Raw genomic sequence first — 19,092 nt, forward strand, 5'->3', positions numbered from 1 at the left:
ACACACACAGTATATAGTACTGTTATGTAAAAGTAATATCACAATTGTGCTGTTGTTAGTCCTAAAGTTACATTTTCAAATTAACAACAGAAGCTTGGACACTGAAATCTTTGACAACTTGTTTGTCAGATCCTGAATCTGTGGCGCAAGAAAGTAGTTCCCACACACGAGAGGATCTTTCCGACACTCCTCGTCTTTTTCTTATTAAAATACATGTGCTGTTACATGCTTGGATCTATGAACTATTCTAAAACACTGGCTCATGTGATATTGCTTTATTAACATCTAAATTCTCTTTGCATGAAGCACGTTTGAAGCTGCTTCAGAATGTTTGGTTCCAGCCAAGAATTCTCATGTTCTTTCATCACAAGTTTGTACACATTTTTGTGTTTTAAGTTTGTGTTTATGTGCCATTTTCAAATGGGGCCAGATAAACACGAGCTGACTGGTCGAGGTCAAACTGCCACAGCACTGATCCCTGCGTTTGACGGCAGAATTACTCAAGTCTGGGAAAGCACATCTGGATGAAGTAACTCCAGCTTCAGATCAAAACAAACATCTGACAACAGCGGATGAAAGAACCGTCTCAGGAGGGGATGCGTTTGTTTTGGTGAACCTATGATTTGTAGACCTCGGCAAAGTAGCAAACAAACCAAGGAAAATAAAACTGTACTCATATTAGGTAGAGTAGAGCCCCCGAAACTTCAGAGACACAACGCCCCCCTCAAATAGCTCCATGTTCAATTGAATGTACACAAGGAGACTGTATTAATAAAACACTTGACCTTCCTTTCAAAGTAGGCCTTTCACAATATGTCAGATTTTCACTGCACTATTATCGTGGGTAAAATAATTCACAATAATGATGCTATCGCATCATCTACAGAAATTTTTTTGGGGAAAAAAAGTATTTTTTAATTTTGTATATTTTGTGCTCACAAATTTTTTTTTTTATAAAATGTAAAAAATACTCACTCAAAAATGCAAAATCACTCTTTATTGAGAGTTTGAAATCATATCTGTACAAAAGCATAAAAAAAACATACTATTACAAATTTGCTTGATCTTTTTTTATGCAATCCAAAACAAAAAACAAAAAAAAAACTCCCATGATTTGACATGATTTTGTGTGGCAGTAGTAGCTACACACTGTCTTTCTTTTTTCTTTGTGCTGTAACACAATATTAATATTAAATTTTTTCATGGTAATCGTCAATACCTCCATATTGTGAAACCTCTGTTTCAAAGTGTCTGCAATCATCATTCTTCAGCCTTCTACACTGCAAGTAAATCACTCTCATATGTGACTACATTTCTGTTTTGCTTCTTCTTTTTTTCTGTCAAAATGACAGAGCTCATTTGTAATAATTATCATCAATACTGAATGACTAATAATATCTCAAGGACCACCACCGGCCCATAGTTTTGTTTAACATGACACATTTTCATGGCATTTTCATTCAGACATGGTTGCCACATTTGAGTTCTAATAACTAATAATCTTGTAATAAAAATGTTTGATTGGCATTTCTTAAGTTATTTTACTTTCAGTGGATATCACATATGAAAGTATCTTCCATCTGATTTAATTTGGGATATATTTATGGCGATTACATTGCCAATGTGTCCATAGAAGATTGTTCTTTTAGTTTTAAAACCATCTGGCTCCAGTGTGTTGACTCCGAGCCCTCCACTCTTCACAGAGACATGCGAGATGACGCGATGCTGCGGAGGTGAGAAATGCAACAGGACTGCACGATGGGAAAACAGAGAAAGTGACAGCAAGAGTGCAAAGAGAAGAGGCGTCGGGCCTGGCTTAGCTCAGCCTGAGAAGTGTGAGCTCATAGTATGCAGAGAGCCAGACGGAGCTCAAATAAACACAGCCGAGCACACAAGAGCCAGATTTCAGCCTTATCGAGCAGACATGAAATCCCCTGCGCTCTTGAACCTGATCTGAGATCATATCTCCACAACCCACAGCCAACATAAGGGCAGTATGTAGCCTTAAATGGGTTGACACGCAGTTGCCAAGTTGTCCAACGTACGCTTGAATGATTACAAGAGCTGAGTCCAAGCGCATACAAGGCATAAAGTCGTCCCCTGTGCATATTTAAACCTCACAGTTTCTTGTTTTCTGTTGTGCTGGTGTCCACTTTACTAAACTAAATCACAAACTAGGTGTGCGCTTTAATTACATTCTCTTCCTACTTGTAGCTACAATCCCAAAATGTTCCGGTCAGTTACATCAGTTTCAAACAAGTGAGAAATGTGTTAGTCGGCTACAATATGGGCTTTTCGCCACAGTTTGTCATAATAAGTATACTTTGGTTTTTATGCAAGTGCTTGGCAAACGCAAGCAGACATGTACGCACAAAGTTTCATCTTCATCCAGTGTCTCTGCTATTTCTGTCCTTTATAATGTCTTCAAATTGTTTTAAACCAGAGTTGCGCTCAACACCACATCTATTGTTGTTGCATCTCCAGTAGTTTGCTGTTGTTCATTCTCATTGGTTTCTTTATATTCTCATTGGTTCAGTGGAACAACTAAGGCTGGGCGATATGGCCAAAAATATTATCACAATATTTTTTCCATATAATCGGAGATCAATATGTAACAATATTCACTCAGAAAATATTGAGAATTAATGTAAACATAACTTCCTTCATAATTAAACTCCACAGCGTAAGGAACCTTTTAATTTAGGGCCCCCTAAATTCTGTGATTTCCTTTTTTTTCTGCATTCTGTGTTTTATGATTTAATACAAATGTATCATAACCAAATTGTGTTTAATGAAATTAATTAATAAAACTTTAACTTTATCTTTTTAAATGAAATCAAATGAAAATATAAATCATTTTACACCAAAACATTGCATTTTCTTTAGTCAAGTAAGATGCTGCACAACAGAACTGTATAAATTAAAACATGGATAAAAATATCTTGGTTGTATTCCTTAAAAATAATATTACTTTGAGAAGTGCATTTTAGTATACAATACAAGTAATATATTTCTGTCATAATTTCAAGCTAAACTGAACTTTAGGCATACATTAGGCATGTACTGTGCTGATGGCTAAATTTATTTCACACTCACACACACACTCACACACACACACACACAGTGTATGTATACCACAGAGTATGCATAAAAACCAAAGTATACCTCGGGCTTAAGGCACCTGAAACACATTGTTCAGTTAGGAACAACATGAAACTGTAATAATCCTTAACAGCAGACAATTCAACAGTCAACAAAAGACGACAGGAAAAGGCTGAATCACACAAAGAAAAACTAACACCATCAAAACAGGGCAGCATTGACCAGATCTGCATCACATCACAGAAGATTTGTGAAGAAACTGAAGCATGAAAGGCCCAACTGTGTTGCCGAGCCAAACTGTGAATGACTGAGAAAGTGAAGCGGTGAAAACACGAGTCCTGAGAATAAGACATGCACCCTCGATGTGGTGAAGGCAAGCTGTTACAGGCCCTCCACCGTCTATAATCGCTGAGGAAACATGACTGTGATCACGCTCGGCTGACGCTCTGAAGACGTGACATAATGAGAGAGCCACTACTGTACATGAATGTGTTCCTCATCAATGAACCACAGCACCGACACGGAGAAGCACTGCTGCACGACTGTCTGCGGCTAGACTTACAGTCAGGTGAAGTTAGCATGTTTCAACAGGCTGAATGTGAAATTATTACACAAATCCATTATTACTCATGCATGGATGCCAGTGCAACTGAAAGTCAAACAAGATAAGGCTGTACCCACTCAAACATGCCAAGCTGTACTTGTCACATCACTTTGCCAAAGCACAATGTACCGTAAAAAGCACAAAGTAAAGCAATCGCTTCTGTCAGAAGAGGGAAAGGGCAAGTTGAGGTAAAACAATGGGCCAAATTAGAAAATACAGATTGGTTCTGTAATTGCATTATTGCAAGCAGAAGCAGAAGAACGAGAAGGAGGAAGAAGAAGAAAAAAACCTGTACAAAACTACTTTAAAACTCCAAGAGATCTCTCCGTAGCGCAGGTTTGGCGAGTGCGGCGGGCAGGCGAGGTTAAGTGGGTTTGACTACTTGTGGGCAGCCATGATTGGAACGATAAACAACACAAGCACTGCTGACAAGCCACTATAACTCGCCATTTAACCAACCTCTGGCCTTCAGACGCAACACTAAATGCTTAAAAATATATATATATATAAAACAGGTGGATAAAAATGATTTTTCAATGCATCTCAATCATTTTAACAAATCACAATCTCAATTCTTCAAACCCAAGATCAATCTTTTAGTCTATGGTTGTTTTCAGTTGATGTGTAAATATAACAAACATTATTTGCAAAGTTATTGCTGATCAAACATATTAACTAGGGCTGCACGATAATGACAAAAATCATAATTGTCGATTATTCCTTTGAAATTGTAATTGCAATTATTAATTTACGATTAAATGAATGATGTTTACACTTTTGTTTGAAGCAACTGCATGCCATATTTTTATATGAAAATAAACAAGCTGAAAAGACTAACTGAAAAACTTTTATTGCTTTTCTATAGTATTAAGCCTCAAATGTAAACTATACATCGGATTGGTTTCTCTTTAAATAAAAAGGCAAAAATATGCATGGTATTATAATGTTATACTGAAACTAAAATTAAAACAATGGAAAAACCCTTAAGATAACATGTAGAAAGAAAAAAAAGCATCTTAAGCACACAAAATAACATAAGTGGACTTTGAATGATTAATTGCTGCTGTGAATGTTTATGTAATTGTGGCATCCGTAATTGTAATTGCGATTAGAAATTCGATTAATTGTGCAGCCCTAATATTAACATACTCAATTTTCCAAACACATTATTAAAACGATGGAGGAATATGCACCACTGAAGCCAGCGACCCTCATGAACCCTTGTGAAAAGTATTACAGCATTCTTAAAAATTAAAACTGACATACTTTACATTCAGTTCGAACTTAAGTATATTCTTTTCATGTTTTTGAACACTTAATTGCAAAAGATTAAACAATGATTTAAAATGTACTTTAAAGAGAAACTTAATTTGACGTTAGAAAGTGCCCTTTTTAAAAGTCTACTTAAGTGTGTTAAGAAACAGTCATGAAAGTGTCTCTCTTTAAGTATACTTAAGTGGCCTTTTATTTCATAAATATTATCTACAAGTACTTTTTTAATACATACTTTTAAGATTTGAAGTACACTACACATTTAATACAATTAAGTGCACTTTTTCACAAGGGGAGTCAGAGTTAACAGTTGATGTATTGGAATATTTCAGATTTAAGTTGCAATGTTGATTTGCTGATCGCATTGTGCTTTTTGTTTTCTGTTGTTTTTGAGAAATTTTGCCAATTTTAAATCACAAAACTCCAAATGTTTTGATGCTCTTTAATGGAACGTGACTGATCTCAGCAAGATTTCTTGTGGGTGAAGCTAACTAGTCTAACGCTACTAAAACAGAAACCAAAAAACTATTCAAATGTTCTGTCGCAAAACACAGTTGATGGTCACAACTGGTTTTGAATATGGAGACTTGATTTATGCACCTGGTTAGATAAAAGAATTCATGTCCAACTTAGGGTTGGGCGATGTCTACCAAATTGGCATCAGACGATGTCTGCAGTGAAACATCGTGATGGACGATGACATCGGGGGGCGGGGTTAGGGGTGTGCCCGAAGCGTGAAACATATAACGCGTTCTACGGAGCTACTAAAAGGTTAGCCGCTTGCTAGCGGTAGCCTGTTGCATTACAGTACATGAAAGTTCACTTACCACATACACAGAGTAAGAAATGTCTGATAGGACGATGGCGAATGATTTGCAAATCCTGAGCACCAATGACAAACATCTAATCTTGTCAAATGTGTGGTAAGTACTGCTGCAACATAGTATAGAGTCCTTGTGATCGCGAATCTCAAAAGTGAGAATAAAATGAGAGCGTGCAATCGAAAGCGGTTTTAATAGCGGCTCCCTGATGCCTGCAATTTATATACAGTCGCCTATACTTACCCAACGATATAATTGCGAGAAAAAGTATTGAAATATTTTTTTTTATCCTCCTATCTCGTAGGCTATTTATTCCCTTTAGGGTTTCCGTAGTACACTTCATTTCCTTTCCGAACATGGAACTGGGATGCGGCGGATTGCGGGAGAGAGGGTGGGGGGATCACGATGTCAGTTTAACATCGTGATGGCTGTCTATCGGCCCAACCCTAGTCCAACTGTTTACTCCACATTTTGTTTATGACCATGTTTCACAGCCACTGTGAGCTTTTCTCTTGCTTCACGTTCATATGGGTAATGCATGGTTTAGAAACACTGCTCTTCATACATTCATTCACTCTCCTGAAAACTATTACCGTTTCCTCTCGTCCCCAGACCCCTTGGTCCCGTGGCCAACACAAATAGTCTCTGCAGTGCTCATATTCGGAGCTGCTATTAAACAGACCTGCCAGAGCAAAGTGGTGGCTTTTCCTGAAACTCTTGATTTATGCACACTGCAAGCAGAAACGTAGACCCACTCCTGACAGACACAGCAGGCCACATTTCATGATCCAGACCTTATCGTGAACACCTATCATGCAGTTATCCATTGATTTGTTTTGGTTCACTATTGGTTCTCATGTGTATCGTAACGGCACACCCCATCTTCAGCTCAGCAAACTAAGAATAACAAAATACAGGAGCGTTCACAGCAGGGATGATAACGCAAACTATAAAACTTTAATGGTTCTAGTTGTACGAGAATAGGGAAGTCGAACCCAAAACGATAACGATAATGACACGGAGGAAGGATATCATTGGAATCACTTTCAGAATGATTTCTTCTAACTGCACTGAAAAGAATTTGGTGTAGGATTTGCTTTGAAGCAGTTTTCACTCATAATTATGAAGAAACAGAAAGAAGCACATTCAATTAAGCAGAAACTGAAATAGTATTTTCTTGTAAAACATAATGCAATATTTTTTTATTTCAACTTTCATCACATTTTAGGGACCAATTCTTACTATTAACTCTGACTTTTGCCTCAATAAACTCTTAATTAGCTGCTTATTAATAGTCAATAAGGTAGTTAAGTTTAGGTATGGGGTAGGATTAAGGGATCTAAAATATGAAAATAGGTCCTTAAAATGAAGCATTACCACAACTTAAAAAAAAAAAAAAAAAATCATTTTACAGTGTGATGAATGATAAAAAAATTGGCAGTCAATCAGAATCCATCCTTCTTCAGCATATAAAGCAGCAGATGACAAAACTGCAGTGCGCACTTATAATAAACAATGTTATTGTCGATTGTTCTTTTTAATATAGTTCTAGTTCTAGTTGGTGTGTATGGGCCTTGAAAGCCAATAAGAACATATTTAAAGTTTAACATACAGCTATGTGGAGTGGGATTTTGGACCCACTGTGGATGACGCTAACTAGCATGATGCTAGTACAATACTGAATTTGAGCATTAGCAAAAAAACAACAGAGTTTGCATCTTTGGTTGAACTTTTTCTTTTAGTAGTTGGTGTCTTCAGTTGCAAAGAAATTCCAGGATTGTTCTCCATATAATGGTCTTGTAGAGCCCCTTGAAGCTGCATTGAAACTGCAATTTGGACCTTCAGCCAGTTGGTCCCCATTGAAGTCCATTATATGGAGAAAAATCCTGGAATGTTTTCCTCAAAAAAAAATGAAGAAAGAAAGATATGGACATCTTGGATGACATGGGGGTGAGTAAGTTATCAGGAAATTTTTATTCTGGAAGTGAACTAATCCTTTAAACTGCATAATAATTATAGATTTTTTTTTTACTAGGTGATATGAACACACAGTGTTAGGATGATGCTTTCTGGATTGAGTTTAATAAGGCCTTGTGTTCCTGTACCTTCAGCTGTTGGCAGCCCTCCGCTTTGGGCCTCAGCTAGAGCCTCGATCTCTCCAGACTCCGACAGATTCACGTCAGCCACTGCAGAAGAGAGAGGAGACTGTTAGTACGCCATTAGTAAAGACCTGTGCTGAACAACCAAAGACTAACAAGCAAGATGTGCTCTCATCAAATGATCAAATTATTCTGCCAGGTTCTTCAGTACAATGGAATACTCGAACCTTAGCATCTGTAAAAGTAGAAGTAACTTGTAAAAATGATCATTTGTAATTCCAGAGTAGGGATATGCCGGTATCAAATTTTCATGTTGCGATTAATTGCTAATGCTTTTAATTACGGTATACGGTATTATCACGATATTGCTGTCATAATACAGTATAACAGGTTTAATAACTTTTTTCTTATAACAAAAATAACTGAACATTTAAATGCAATAAATAATTTGTAATATATAATTATTCACGGTATTTAGAAGTGCCCACGATAACAATATCGTGCATATTCATTACCGTGATATATCGCATTACCGAATACCAGCACAAGTCTATTCCAGAGTATACACATCACAAATATACAACAAAAACAACAGCAGCAGTAACCCATATTAACATTCAAACACCGGTTAAACAGGTCATTTATAGAAATACACAAACATGCAATTCATACACTGACTATAATAATATACCTTTTCTACTGTGAACATAGTTAATATGTTAATTAGATATTTTTGTGGAGCATATAAAATCAAATGTCTCTGTGGGGAATCAATGTGAGATAACCTGGAAAAAAGGCAGAAAATGTTATTTTTCACAAATGAAACCAAAATGAATACAAAGAGATACATATTTCTAAGTTGTTGCCATGTGCATTTTTTTTTCTTTTTATCTCCTTGGATGATATTATTTTGCACAAACAGCAAAATAAGAAAGAAAATATTAGCCTACACTAAGACGAAGGGCTCTCTTCACTGGAAAATTACCATTAATTGTGATGCAAGAAAAAAAAGCAACTTCAGTCGGCTTCAACCCTCAATGTTTGATCTAAAACAGTGTTTGGTTCATCCTTCATCTGTTCCAAAAAGAGCATCTGATTTCTCATAAAACACTCTGAAGATCACATTACTGTTGACAGTGTGGTTTCTGAGATGCTCCATAAATACCCTAAATTGAGTTAATCTCACAGACTACATGAGTGGAGTTTTCACAGGATCATTAGATGGTAACTGGGCCGGTGTTTAAGAAGCTCACTGTATGTGGTTAAAGGCAAATTACATCCTTGTTTAACAGTGTGGAATGATTTCCTTCTGAGACCGAAAACAGCGTGAGAACCATTACATTCGGGGCATAATTTATGCTCGCTTAATATGATGTTGCAATTATTTCTTTGTTTCATCTGTTCCAATAAATTAAACCGTTTTTAGGCATATTATCCCCAAATAAAATTAAGTTGGGAATGTGCGTGTCGAAAACCACATTTGACATGCTATAAACAGCTGGGCCAGGCCTTCCACATAATTACAAAGTACTGTGTTCAAGTAATATTCCATAACACGCTGCCAGCTGAAGCATTAGTGAGTGATTAGGACTCATCCACACAGTCCTAACAAACACACCACATGGAAGACATCAGATGGCTCATTTTAACCCAAACTTACTGAAATACAGTAACGAAAATGATCCAGTCCTGATTTTTTATTATGAATAAAATGATTACAGTACTACCACAATGCATAATTTCTTTAAATTTAAAAAATGAAACGTATATACAGAGTATTATTGTATAACACGCATCAGATTGGCCCTCCAAAGACATGTCAGCCAACTATTTACGCAAAATATACATTGACTATTTAGCATTCTTCTGTGCTAAAACTAAGAAATGCAAAGATTAGGAGGATCTTGATGAAGTTGGTGACTCTCCTGATCAAACATTGGTTCTTTAGCACAAACTCAGTTTATTTTATGCTGCCTTGCTGCCTGTTGAATGATTATCTGCCATAACACACACAGATGGTGTCTTTCAGAGCTGGCAGAACTGACATACACTAGGGTTACAGACACATTTCTCTTGTGGTTGAGAAGTTTATTTCACATTATGAAATATCTTAAACCAGGGGTGTCCAAACTCGGTCCTGGAGGGCCGGTGTCCTGCAGAGTTTAGCTCCAACTTGCCTCAACACAACTGAATGGAAGTTTCTAGTATGCCTATAAGAGCTTGATTAGCTGGTTCAGGTGTGTTTAATTAGGGTTGGAGCTAAACTCTGCAGGACACTGGCTCTCCAGGACCGAGTTTGGACACCCCTGTCTTAAACATTCCAGTGCCTGAAACTAACGCACAATCCAAAGGCATGAGTCACATAACAGACAAGCAGAGGATGCCTTGTGAATGTACACATTTTACATGAGTCCACTGGTGGAGTATTAATGGTATCCTCCTCTGCAAATGGTATCAGCACCCAGTGTTGGGGAAAGTTACTTTTAAAAGTAATGCATTACAATAATCTGTTACTCATTAAAAAAGTAACTAACTGTGTTACTTAGTTACTTTTATGGAAAGTAATGCGTTATGTTACTTTTGCGTTACTTTTCCTCATCCAGGCTGGACTTGCTTGTTTGTTTTTAGTATAAAAAAAGTTATATTTTTTGCAAATGTAAAAGGCCATTCACACCAGAAGTGAAATGAATGAGCCTCAGGCTGAAGGAAATGTAAATTCACGTCTGTACAGTAGAGGCCGCAGCTCAAACAAACCTTTCAGCTGAGCTGCTGTTCTGGATTGCATGAAGAACAAGACGCAGAGAAGAAAGCTCAACACTCTTCAGCAATTAAAAAAATGAAACACAAATGTTATGATTATCTAAAGTCATTTCTGCTTATTAGTGTGGTCGAATTGGATCATCAAAGGTCAGCAGCAAAGACATAATAAAATGGGATTAAATACATAAAGGAAATCTGTGTTAATTAATATTTAATTATTGCAGGTTTTCATAATTTTTTGAGTTTGCATTTCACAGTTTTTATTCATTGAGTAATTCTGAATCTGTTTCTGTGCAAGTGAGATGAGTAAATGCATGCTGAGATTTAGGCTACGTTTACACGACAACGATGTAGTCAAAAACGGAAAAGTTTTTCCCTTGCGTTTTTAAAAAGTTTCACGTATACACGACGTTTTCAAAACGATTCGCGTTTACACATATCCACGAAAACGGCCAAAAACTCTGTATTATGTATGCCAGGCCAGTAGTTGGCGCTGTCACCTTGTTAGTAAACAGTACCTGTAGGAAAGTGACGATTATTATATGCTGTATATGCATCTCCGCTGTTGGTTGTAATATTGGTGAAGTAAATCCACACTTTGCTGAAGAAGCGTTAGCAAACTCTTGAGCAGCAACAACAGTACCATGTACTCCGCCATTGTTGTGTTTGTTTGTTTGTTCACGCTTGCCTTTAAAATCGACACGTACTGCGCATGTCTACATACCTAACACGTACTACGCACGCACGCGCATGACGTCACTGTTTTCAAAGATTCACGTTTTGGGTGTTTACACGGAAACGATAACGGTACCGTTTTCAAAAACTTGCACTTTGAAACCCGTTTTCAAAAATACAATAATGCGCTGACTTTGGCAAGGAGTTGTGGGAGCAAACAGAGATGAAAAAACATGTGTTATTTGTCTGGAAAACAAGGAAATTTACATGTACACTGACTGACAAATAAAGACCAAGCTGATTATAGACTTATTGTTCACATATTTTCTATAACTTGCTTAAATTTGCTCTTTTCTAATGGCGTGAAGAACTGCTTATCACTTGTTGTACAACAATCATGCTACTGAATACATTACAGCGCTTTAAATTTTTCGTTACACTACTTTCTCCAATACCAGCTTAACATACAAATTATAACAGTGGATCTCAACCCTGTTCCTGGAGGCCCCAACAATGCACATTTTAAACTTTTTCTGAGACACCTATATTAAAGGCCAGATTCAGGAAAATCTTCTTAACTTCTTTCTTAAGAAATTTAAGACCAATTCTAAGAAGTTTGAAAGAATGTTCTTGAAAAGTTATCATATTTTGACCTATTTTTTTCTTGGCAGGAGTTCAGCACTGGGAGTCATGTTTGTAAATGCGATTTTTGTCTTCTGTAATTTCTTGTAGCGTCTATGATCGTGCATCTTATCAGTTCCCAAGTCAGCTCTACTTAGGACTGAAACCCTGGCTTTAGCGGCCCACAGCAGTAATCAGCAGGCTGCTGCCACCACACTGGAGGGAGGCCAACAAAAGAGCCAGTGTGGAGACCTGGGAAAAGACGCTGATCAAATTATTTTGGCTCAGGGTGCCTGTGAGCACTCAAGCCTCTGAATCACCACCTTTCACAGCGCATTCTCCTTTTTCAGCGAGTTACTCGCCTGGCAACTGTCGGCAAGTAGGCCACTCGGAGCGCTCATAAAGAGGTGATGGCTGCAGTACGCCGAGCCGCCCCCTGTGGGAGAGTCCGGCTCCAGGATGGGGGCAGCAAACCCTCGGCCAAACTGAGAATGTAGAAGCTTGTTAACACTCCATCTTGTCCTCTGGAGAACTGTTTAGTCAGGAACTGGTTGCCAGATTCATAAAATAAAGGAGCGGGATAAAGGGGAGAAACTTTGGAGAAGCTGAACTCGTTGGGAAAAACTACACCGCTAAGAGCCCATTTAGTTAAATTGTAGCTTCCCATGAAGTAAATTGAGAAGAACATTGCATTCTCTTCCACGAATGAGATGTTTTGTTTGTGCCCTGACCAGTGCTGGGTAGATTACTTACAGATTATAGTTACTGATTCCAAATTACATGACAAAAGTTATTAATCCATTACACATTTTAGGTAATATAATCGGATTACTTTTTGATTACTTTTAGATTGCTTCTGACAACTCACATTGATTTAAGCGGGATAATCTTGTACCATACTGATAAAAAAAAAAACACAAAGAGAAAGAAAATATATTCTATTTGTTATAAACATCATGAAGCGCATTAAATTATTTTTGTAAATCCAGTTCTCAAATGCTGTGTGGCCTCTCAGTTTTCTGTGTAATTATAACCATCTGACTAGTGACTGGTCTTTGTGTGAACGTCTACAAAACTGGAAGACTTTCTGAATGCATATTATCGGTAGGCTATTTTAGAAAGGAAAATTTAAAAGATGAAAAAGTATTAGGGAGAAATTATGAATAAATGATGAATAATTTATGTGAATACTATGTAATCAGGTAATCAATAAAAAAAGTGACTGTTGTCTGATTATATTACATTTTAAAATACTTACTAAAGTACTAGGGTTGTGATGGTGAGGAAATTTTCCCACCGGTTAATCGACGTGAGACAACACCGGTATCACCGTGGGGGCGGGGCGTTCCCTCTTTTCCTAGCTTTCCTTCGCTTTTAAATAGCTTGTAAAGGTGGCGTGCGCAGTTTACTTTCACTTTGAAATAGCGGTAATTCGGCGTAAAGCAATTGTTCGTTTTTAGTTCGTTTGAATTTTCCCTCTTTTCCTCGCTTTCAAATAGCTTGTAAAGGTGGCGTGCGCAGTTTACTTTCACTTTGAAATAGCGGTAATTCGGCGTAAAGCAATTGTTCGTTTTTAGTTCGTTTGAATTTTCCCTCTTTTCCTCGCTTTTTACATGATCCAGATTACATGTAATCAGTTACCACGCAGCACTGGCCATGACCATATTTGAGAAACTATGTTAGCTTTTGAAAGAGGGATTCAGTATGTTTCATGTTTCGAGTCAGGTCTGACTGGACACATTCCTGGCTTTACTTGTTCATTTGTTCAATCACTTAATCATCAATTCTGGTCTGCTAAAAGACGATCCACTTCCAGACCTGGTTCACCAGCACATCTGCAGATGTACTTAGCATGAGGTGACAAGCATGAAAAACAGCTCCTGGTGGTTCTTGACAAGCACAGGCCACATAAGCAATGCTCTGGTGAAAGAAGCATTACAACACTCCAGAACAGTTTGTTCCCTCACTTTATGACTCTTTTAGAGAATAAAAAAACCAAAACAAGTTTCCTTAGATCCAGTTACAGGACAGCTGGCTGATATGGTTAGTGAGGTCAGCAGTGGCTCATTAGTTTGTAATTCACTTGTTCCAATAGCGTTAAAGAACATCTGAGTAGTGGATCAAATCCTGCACTGTTCTAAATCAGCATCTAATACAAAACAGTCACCAATGGTGTCAATTAACACAACATCATCCAATCATGCAATATCATGTCACAACATCAAATCAAGCCCTGCAATTCCTGACCATTTCACACTCTATACTCCATCCATCCGTCCATCCATCCTCTAAACTGCTTGTCCTGCGTAGGGTTGCATAATCAGTATACTCTAGCAAACAGTAACCCAATACAACCTTCAAAGATCATCATGCTATAGAGAATGTTTTTATAATGATGTGGTTGTGTAGTGAACTGAACTGACTTCACAATATCTTCAGTTTTGCTTTTATACACCATCGCCAGCTTGTAACCAGATAAACTGCTAATTGCCAATGGCTTTGAACCAAAAACAGAATGTCATGGTGTCATTTTTTCCACTCATTTTTTTTTAAATTACACACAATATATCCCACCATAGCAACATAGCAACCTGGGAGATTTTGTAGTATTTAACCAGAGTGGTCAGGATTGCAGGTTGCATATAAAACACGTACAGACAAAATTGATAAAAAATAAATAAAAAACAGACAACATACTCTAAAAGCCTTACTCATTCCTGGAGAATCCCTAAAAGAGTTAATCCAGCAATTGTTTTAAATGATTTGTCCTTCAGTAGCCATCAAATCAAACAAGAAATTCCCAAAACAAAATCAGGCACTCAGTTTCACAGAAACACAGAAGTGTTCACAAGGGTTTCTATAAATCAATCGATCAAATCTGTTTTTAATGCAAGAACTTGAGGACCACCATCGCAGTAAACTCCGTGTTGGCCAGGCCTTTGGAAACAGTCTTCAAAAGAGATGGTAAGAGCAAACATTTGTTTGCAGTTCAAACCATCCAAAGCCTGCAGCATTCAGAGAATCTGAGGAGACCCTGCCAGATGTACAATGTCCAAATCTGACATAAAATGTAATGCTGCTCCAACAAAGGCAATTTTGATCTTTAAATCAATTCAACAGGAGGATAACGGTTTAATAACCTTAAAAAAATATTGAAGGAAGGTACCAAAAATATTTACATTGTCATTTTAGCAGAGATGTTTCCATTCACCCAGCTACTGTATCTAATGCAAAGCATGAGCAGCGAGATGTTTTAACCAGACTCTAAAGCAGAGTTACATGTGTTCCTCAGAAAAAGCATCGTTATGAACTTAGTGAAAACGTTTATTAAAATGACGCAAGTTTAGAGAAATAACAATTATAAATATAATTCTATTTCACTCAAAACAGAAAAAGGAAATCAATAAAAATAATTGTATCTAAATCTGTAGCAATCTATCCATCCATCTTTAAAATTATTCATATCCATCCATCCATCCATCCATAAAATGACTCGTATCCATCCATTTTTTTTATTATTCATATCCATCCATCCATCCAATTCACATCCATCTCGTATCCATCCATTTTTTTTATTATTCATATCCATTAAAATGACGCAAGTTTAGAGAAACAACAATTAGAAATATAATTCTATTTCACTCAAAACAGAAAAAGGAAATCAATAAAAATAATTATATCTAAATCTGTAGCAATCTGTCCATCCATCTTTAAAATGATTTATATCCATCCATCCATAAAATGACTCATATCCATCCATCTTTAAAATTATTCATATCCATCCATCCAACCTTTAAATGATGCATACAATCTCATGACAGTTACAAATAAACTTGTTGACAATTATTTAGGATTTACCCTAAAAGGCAGTTAACCAGGTACACAAATCATGGCAACTCACTAGAGTCTGTAAATGCAGCAAAAATTGAAGAAAATAGGCTATATATATGAGTGCATTAGTGGGTGTGTAATAGAGCTGTACATGTGCAATGTCTTAACTCCATCCTGGACTAGCGTTGCGACAGGAAATCAAACATTTGTCACTAAACAAGGGAAGTGCAGAACATGAAACAGCCTTTCACACTACAAACTCAATCAGGAGAGATGAGATTCCATGAGAGTAGTGTATTTTTCAGGGCAAAAGAGTAATTACATGGCAGCGTACGAGCTTTGCTCAGATCTTCCACACAAATGATGGGATAATAGCAGCTCTCTCCACAGACATAAACTCCCTCTGGGCACTGTGTTTATCTGCAGGAATGCTGGTAGTCATAACAAGACTAAATATATAAAGTGTAATAGGTCATCACTTAGAATGAGGAGAATAGTGTTAAAGTGATCACACAATAAAAACCACAGCACTGCCTGATGCATTGAACTCTATAGAATAAAGCTGCAGTCACATCGTCATCAAAGTTGCTGCCAAAGTTCAAACAATGCAACTGACTTGGCGAATGACTGCCATCATTTACCGGACAATTCAAATAATGATATCAAAAATCTGACAGGTGTACGTTTACAACTAAGTTAGGGTTTGTGATTACAAAGAAACATTTAAAAATGGTCAAAAATGAATGTGGTGTGACATTTTTGAAATTTCAGTGTTAAAATACTTTCTTCATTCTCAATACTACTTTCTTCACTTATTTACCCAATATTTGGGATCATCAAAAAATGGGATCAATTTTGATTTCTTGCTGACAATTGATGCTGATGTTGATTTCATGCCATAAGTACAATGGCATGAGGCATGGTCTGAATTTGGTGAAAAATCAGACCAACGGTCTAGGAGTTTGAAAAAATATATTTTCAATGTAAATCAAAATGGCAGACAGGAATACAGCCTCAGATGCAGTTTGGCATCATGCCATCAAATTCATTGATGTGGTAAATGACACTAATTTGGACCAACGGTTTAGGAGGAGTTCGAAAAAATTGGTTTTATTCATAGAAAATCAAAATGTCGGATAGGACGTTTGGCCAATTATCGCATAATTGGTATCGATGTTCTCAGCATGACCCAAGGAATCTATCAAGACCAGTCTCATGACAATAGGCAAAAATAATCAAAAGCCATTAGCATTTTTTTGAAATGCCATTTTAATTTTTGGCCAAAAGGTGGCGCTGCCCCAAAACTTTTTGAGTACCTTCAGGATATGGTGCCGAAAACACATACCGAGTTTTGTAATTATACGCCAATCTGTTTATAAAATACAGCATTTTATGGCAAAATTCAAAGTGGTCAACACCAAAAATGGCTGACATGGGAAAACTGGGTATCAAAATTCGAAAAAGTAGGTTTTTCGAACTATTAAAAATTGCAAAAAATCTTGACTCATAGAAATTTAAATTTTGATGTGCATTCAACTCGGCATAAGCCAAGGAATCAGAGGAAAAGGGAATTTTGCATTTGAACTTTACGGTTCAAAAGTTATTAGCATAAACATGATTGCAACTTTGAACTGTTGGTGTCTAGTGGGTTAATGCTCCAGCTGGAAAGCTGACAAAACTCACATTAACAAAACGTCAGGCAGTTACAGCCCACCTTACTGGCTCGTGTCAGACGACATGCTGCAATTTACATCCGCTGACACAAGGATAACTTAAACTTTCCACCCCGGAGAGCCGTCTCCAAAGTCTATAACTCTGCCACACTCATATAATTATGACGTTGGCAAAATCACACAAAATGGGGCAATGGGTAATATTCTGCAGAGGGGACGTGGAGAAAACTTACAGAGTGCTTCATCAGGCATGTTACAGACTAGATTTGTGGACCGTCTGCCAACATAATCGTTTATTTTAGAAACCATCCTGTTATTAGAGCAAAGCAATAAATTCCATTCACATGACGTGGCCACTATTCTGTGTGCCATCCTCAATGAAAAAATCGGTTTTCACAGCGATGCCACAGAAGAACCATCCTTTCAATGAAGAGATCTTAAACAAACATCTTTTTTCTCAGTGTGGAGATCAGTTTAATAGCCTGATGAACCCTTTTCCACTATAAAGCAACCCAGGCTCACTGGAAATATGTGCTTGTGGTTCAAAAGTATCAGTTTTCAAATGTCGCAGTATGTTACAATTGTTTTGAAGTCATAACATAATATTGTGCGAAAATTAGGCTTTCTTAATCAAAACTCTAGCCCTGTAAATCATAATTTGTGTGAAAAGGAATAAAAGTTGTCAGAGTTTTACCAAAGTTTTACCTCTCGGGCATGCAAGTGCAGCTTCTATTTTTTTTAAATTGGGAAACATCAAATTCTCCAAAACTGTTCGCCAAGCTTACGATTAAGTTTCATATTTGAAATCAACAATGAAATCTGACAACAACTGTCCCATAAATGTTGTTTATTTTGCTCAAATAGCTCAAACGCTGACTGTTTCTATAGCAACCGGGACTTCTAATGACAGCTGCACTGACGCGATGACTTTATCAATTAGTGATTGGCTCTTTTACTTCCTTTGATAGAGCGGCCATATTGAGCGTTGCCTTTTTCCCCCCCATTCAAAACTATACGAGTGACACGTCTTGGGTATGCCTATAGTGTTCATTTCAACTGGAAACTGCAGCGATTTGTACATATAGGTACATTTGAGTTTTGTAGAAATGTAGGCAGAGAGCATGTTATTTCCGGAAAATGAACAAGTTTTATGGGTTTGCAACGACATGAAGTGAGTAAATGATAACAGAATTTTAATTTTTGGGTAAACTATCCCTTTAGGATTTGCCCTCAAAGAAAATATTGGAATAAGAAACAGTAATTAGATAATTAGAAGGGGGGGTCCACATACTTCTGGTCATATAGTTTACATATAACAGAGGAGGTGCTGTAGAACATATCCAAAACATACAGATGCCTTATTGTAGAAGAAACACTGGTTTAGAGCTCATAAAGAGATGAACGCCACCTGTTCATTAAAGGGGTCATATGATGCGATTTCAAGTTTTCCTTTCTCTTTGGAGTGTTACAAGCTGTTCGTGAATAGATAAGATCCCTAAAGTTGCAAAGACTAAAGTCTTAAACCCAAAGAGATATTCTTTATAAAAGTCAAGACTCGTCCATGCCCTCCTAAAACGGCTCGTTCTAACACGCCCCACATGTCTACGTCACGATGTGGGAAGATTTGCATAACG

At 37.1% G+C, this 19,092-nt stretch overlaps 1 protein-coding gene across 1 annotated transcript in view; it reads right to left on the bottom strand.

The window, feature by feature from the left end:
• LOC107720387 (tyrosine-protein kinase transmembrane receptor ROR2-like) overlaps window positions 1-19,092 on the bottom strand; it is an 81,125-nt gene that overhangs the window by 17,633 nt on the left and 44,400 nt on the right. Inside the window, exon 2 of the mRNA XM_016528079.1 lies at window positions 7,905-7,985. Within this exon, the coding sequence (XP_016383565.1) occupies window positions 7,905-7,985 (81 nt within the window). The remainder of the gene's footprint in view (window positions 1-7,904; window positions 7,986-19,092) is intronic.

The sequence above is a fragment of the Sinocyclocheilus rhinocerous genome, unplaced genomic scaffold (assembly GCF_001515625.1).
Source record: "Sinocyclocheilus rhinocerous isolate Xijiao unplaced genomic scaffold, SAMN03320098_v1.1 scaffold1052, whole genome shotgun sequence".
Taxonomy (NCBI): domain Eukaryota; kingdom Metazoa; phylum Chordata; class Actinopteri; order Cypriniformes; family Cyprinidae; genus Sinocyclocheilus; species Sinocyclocheilus rhinocerous.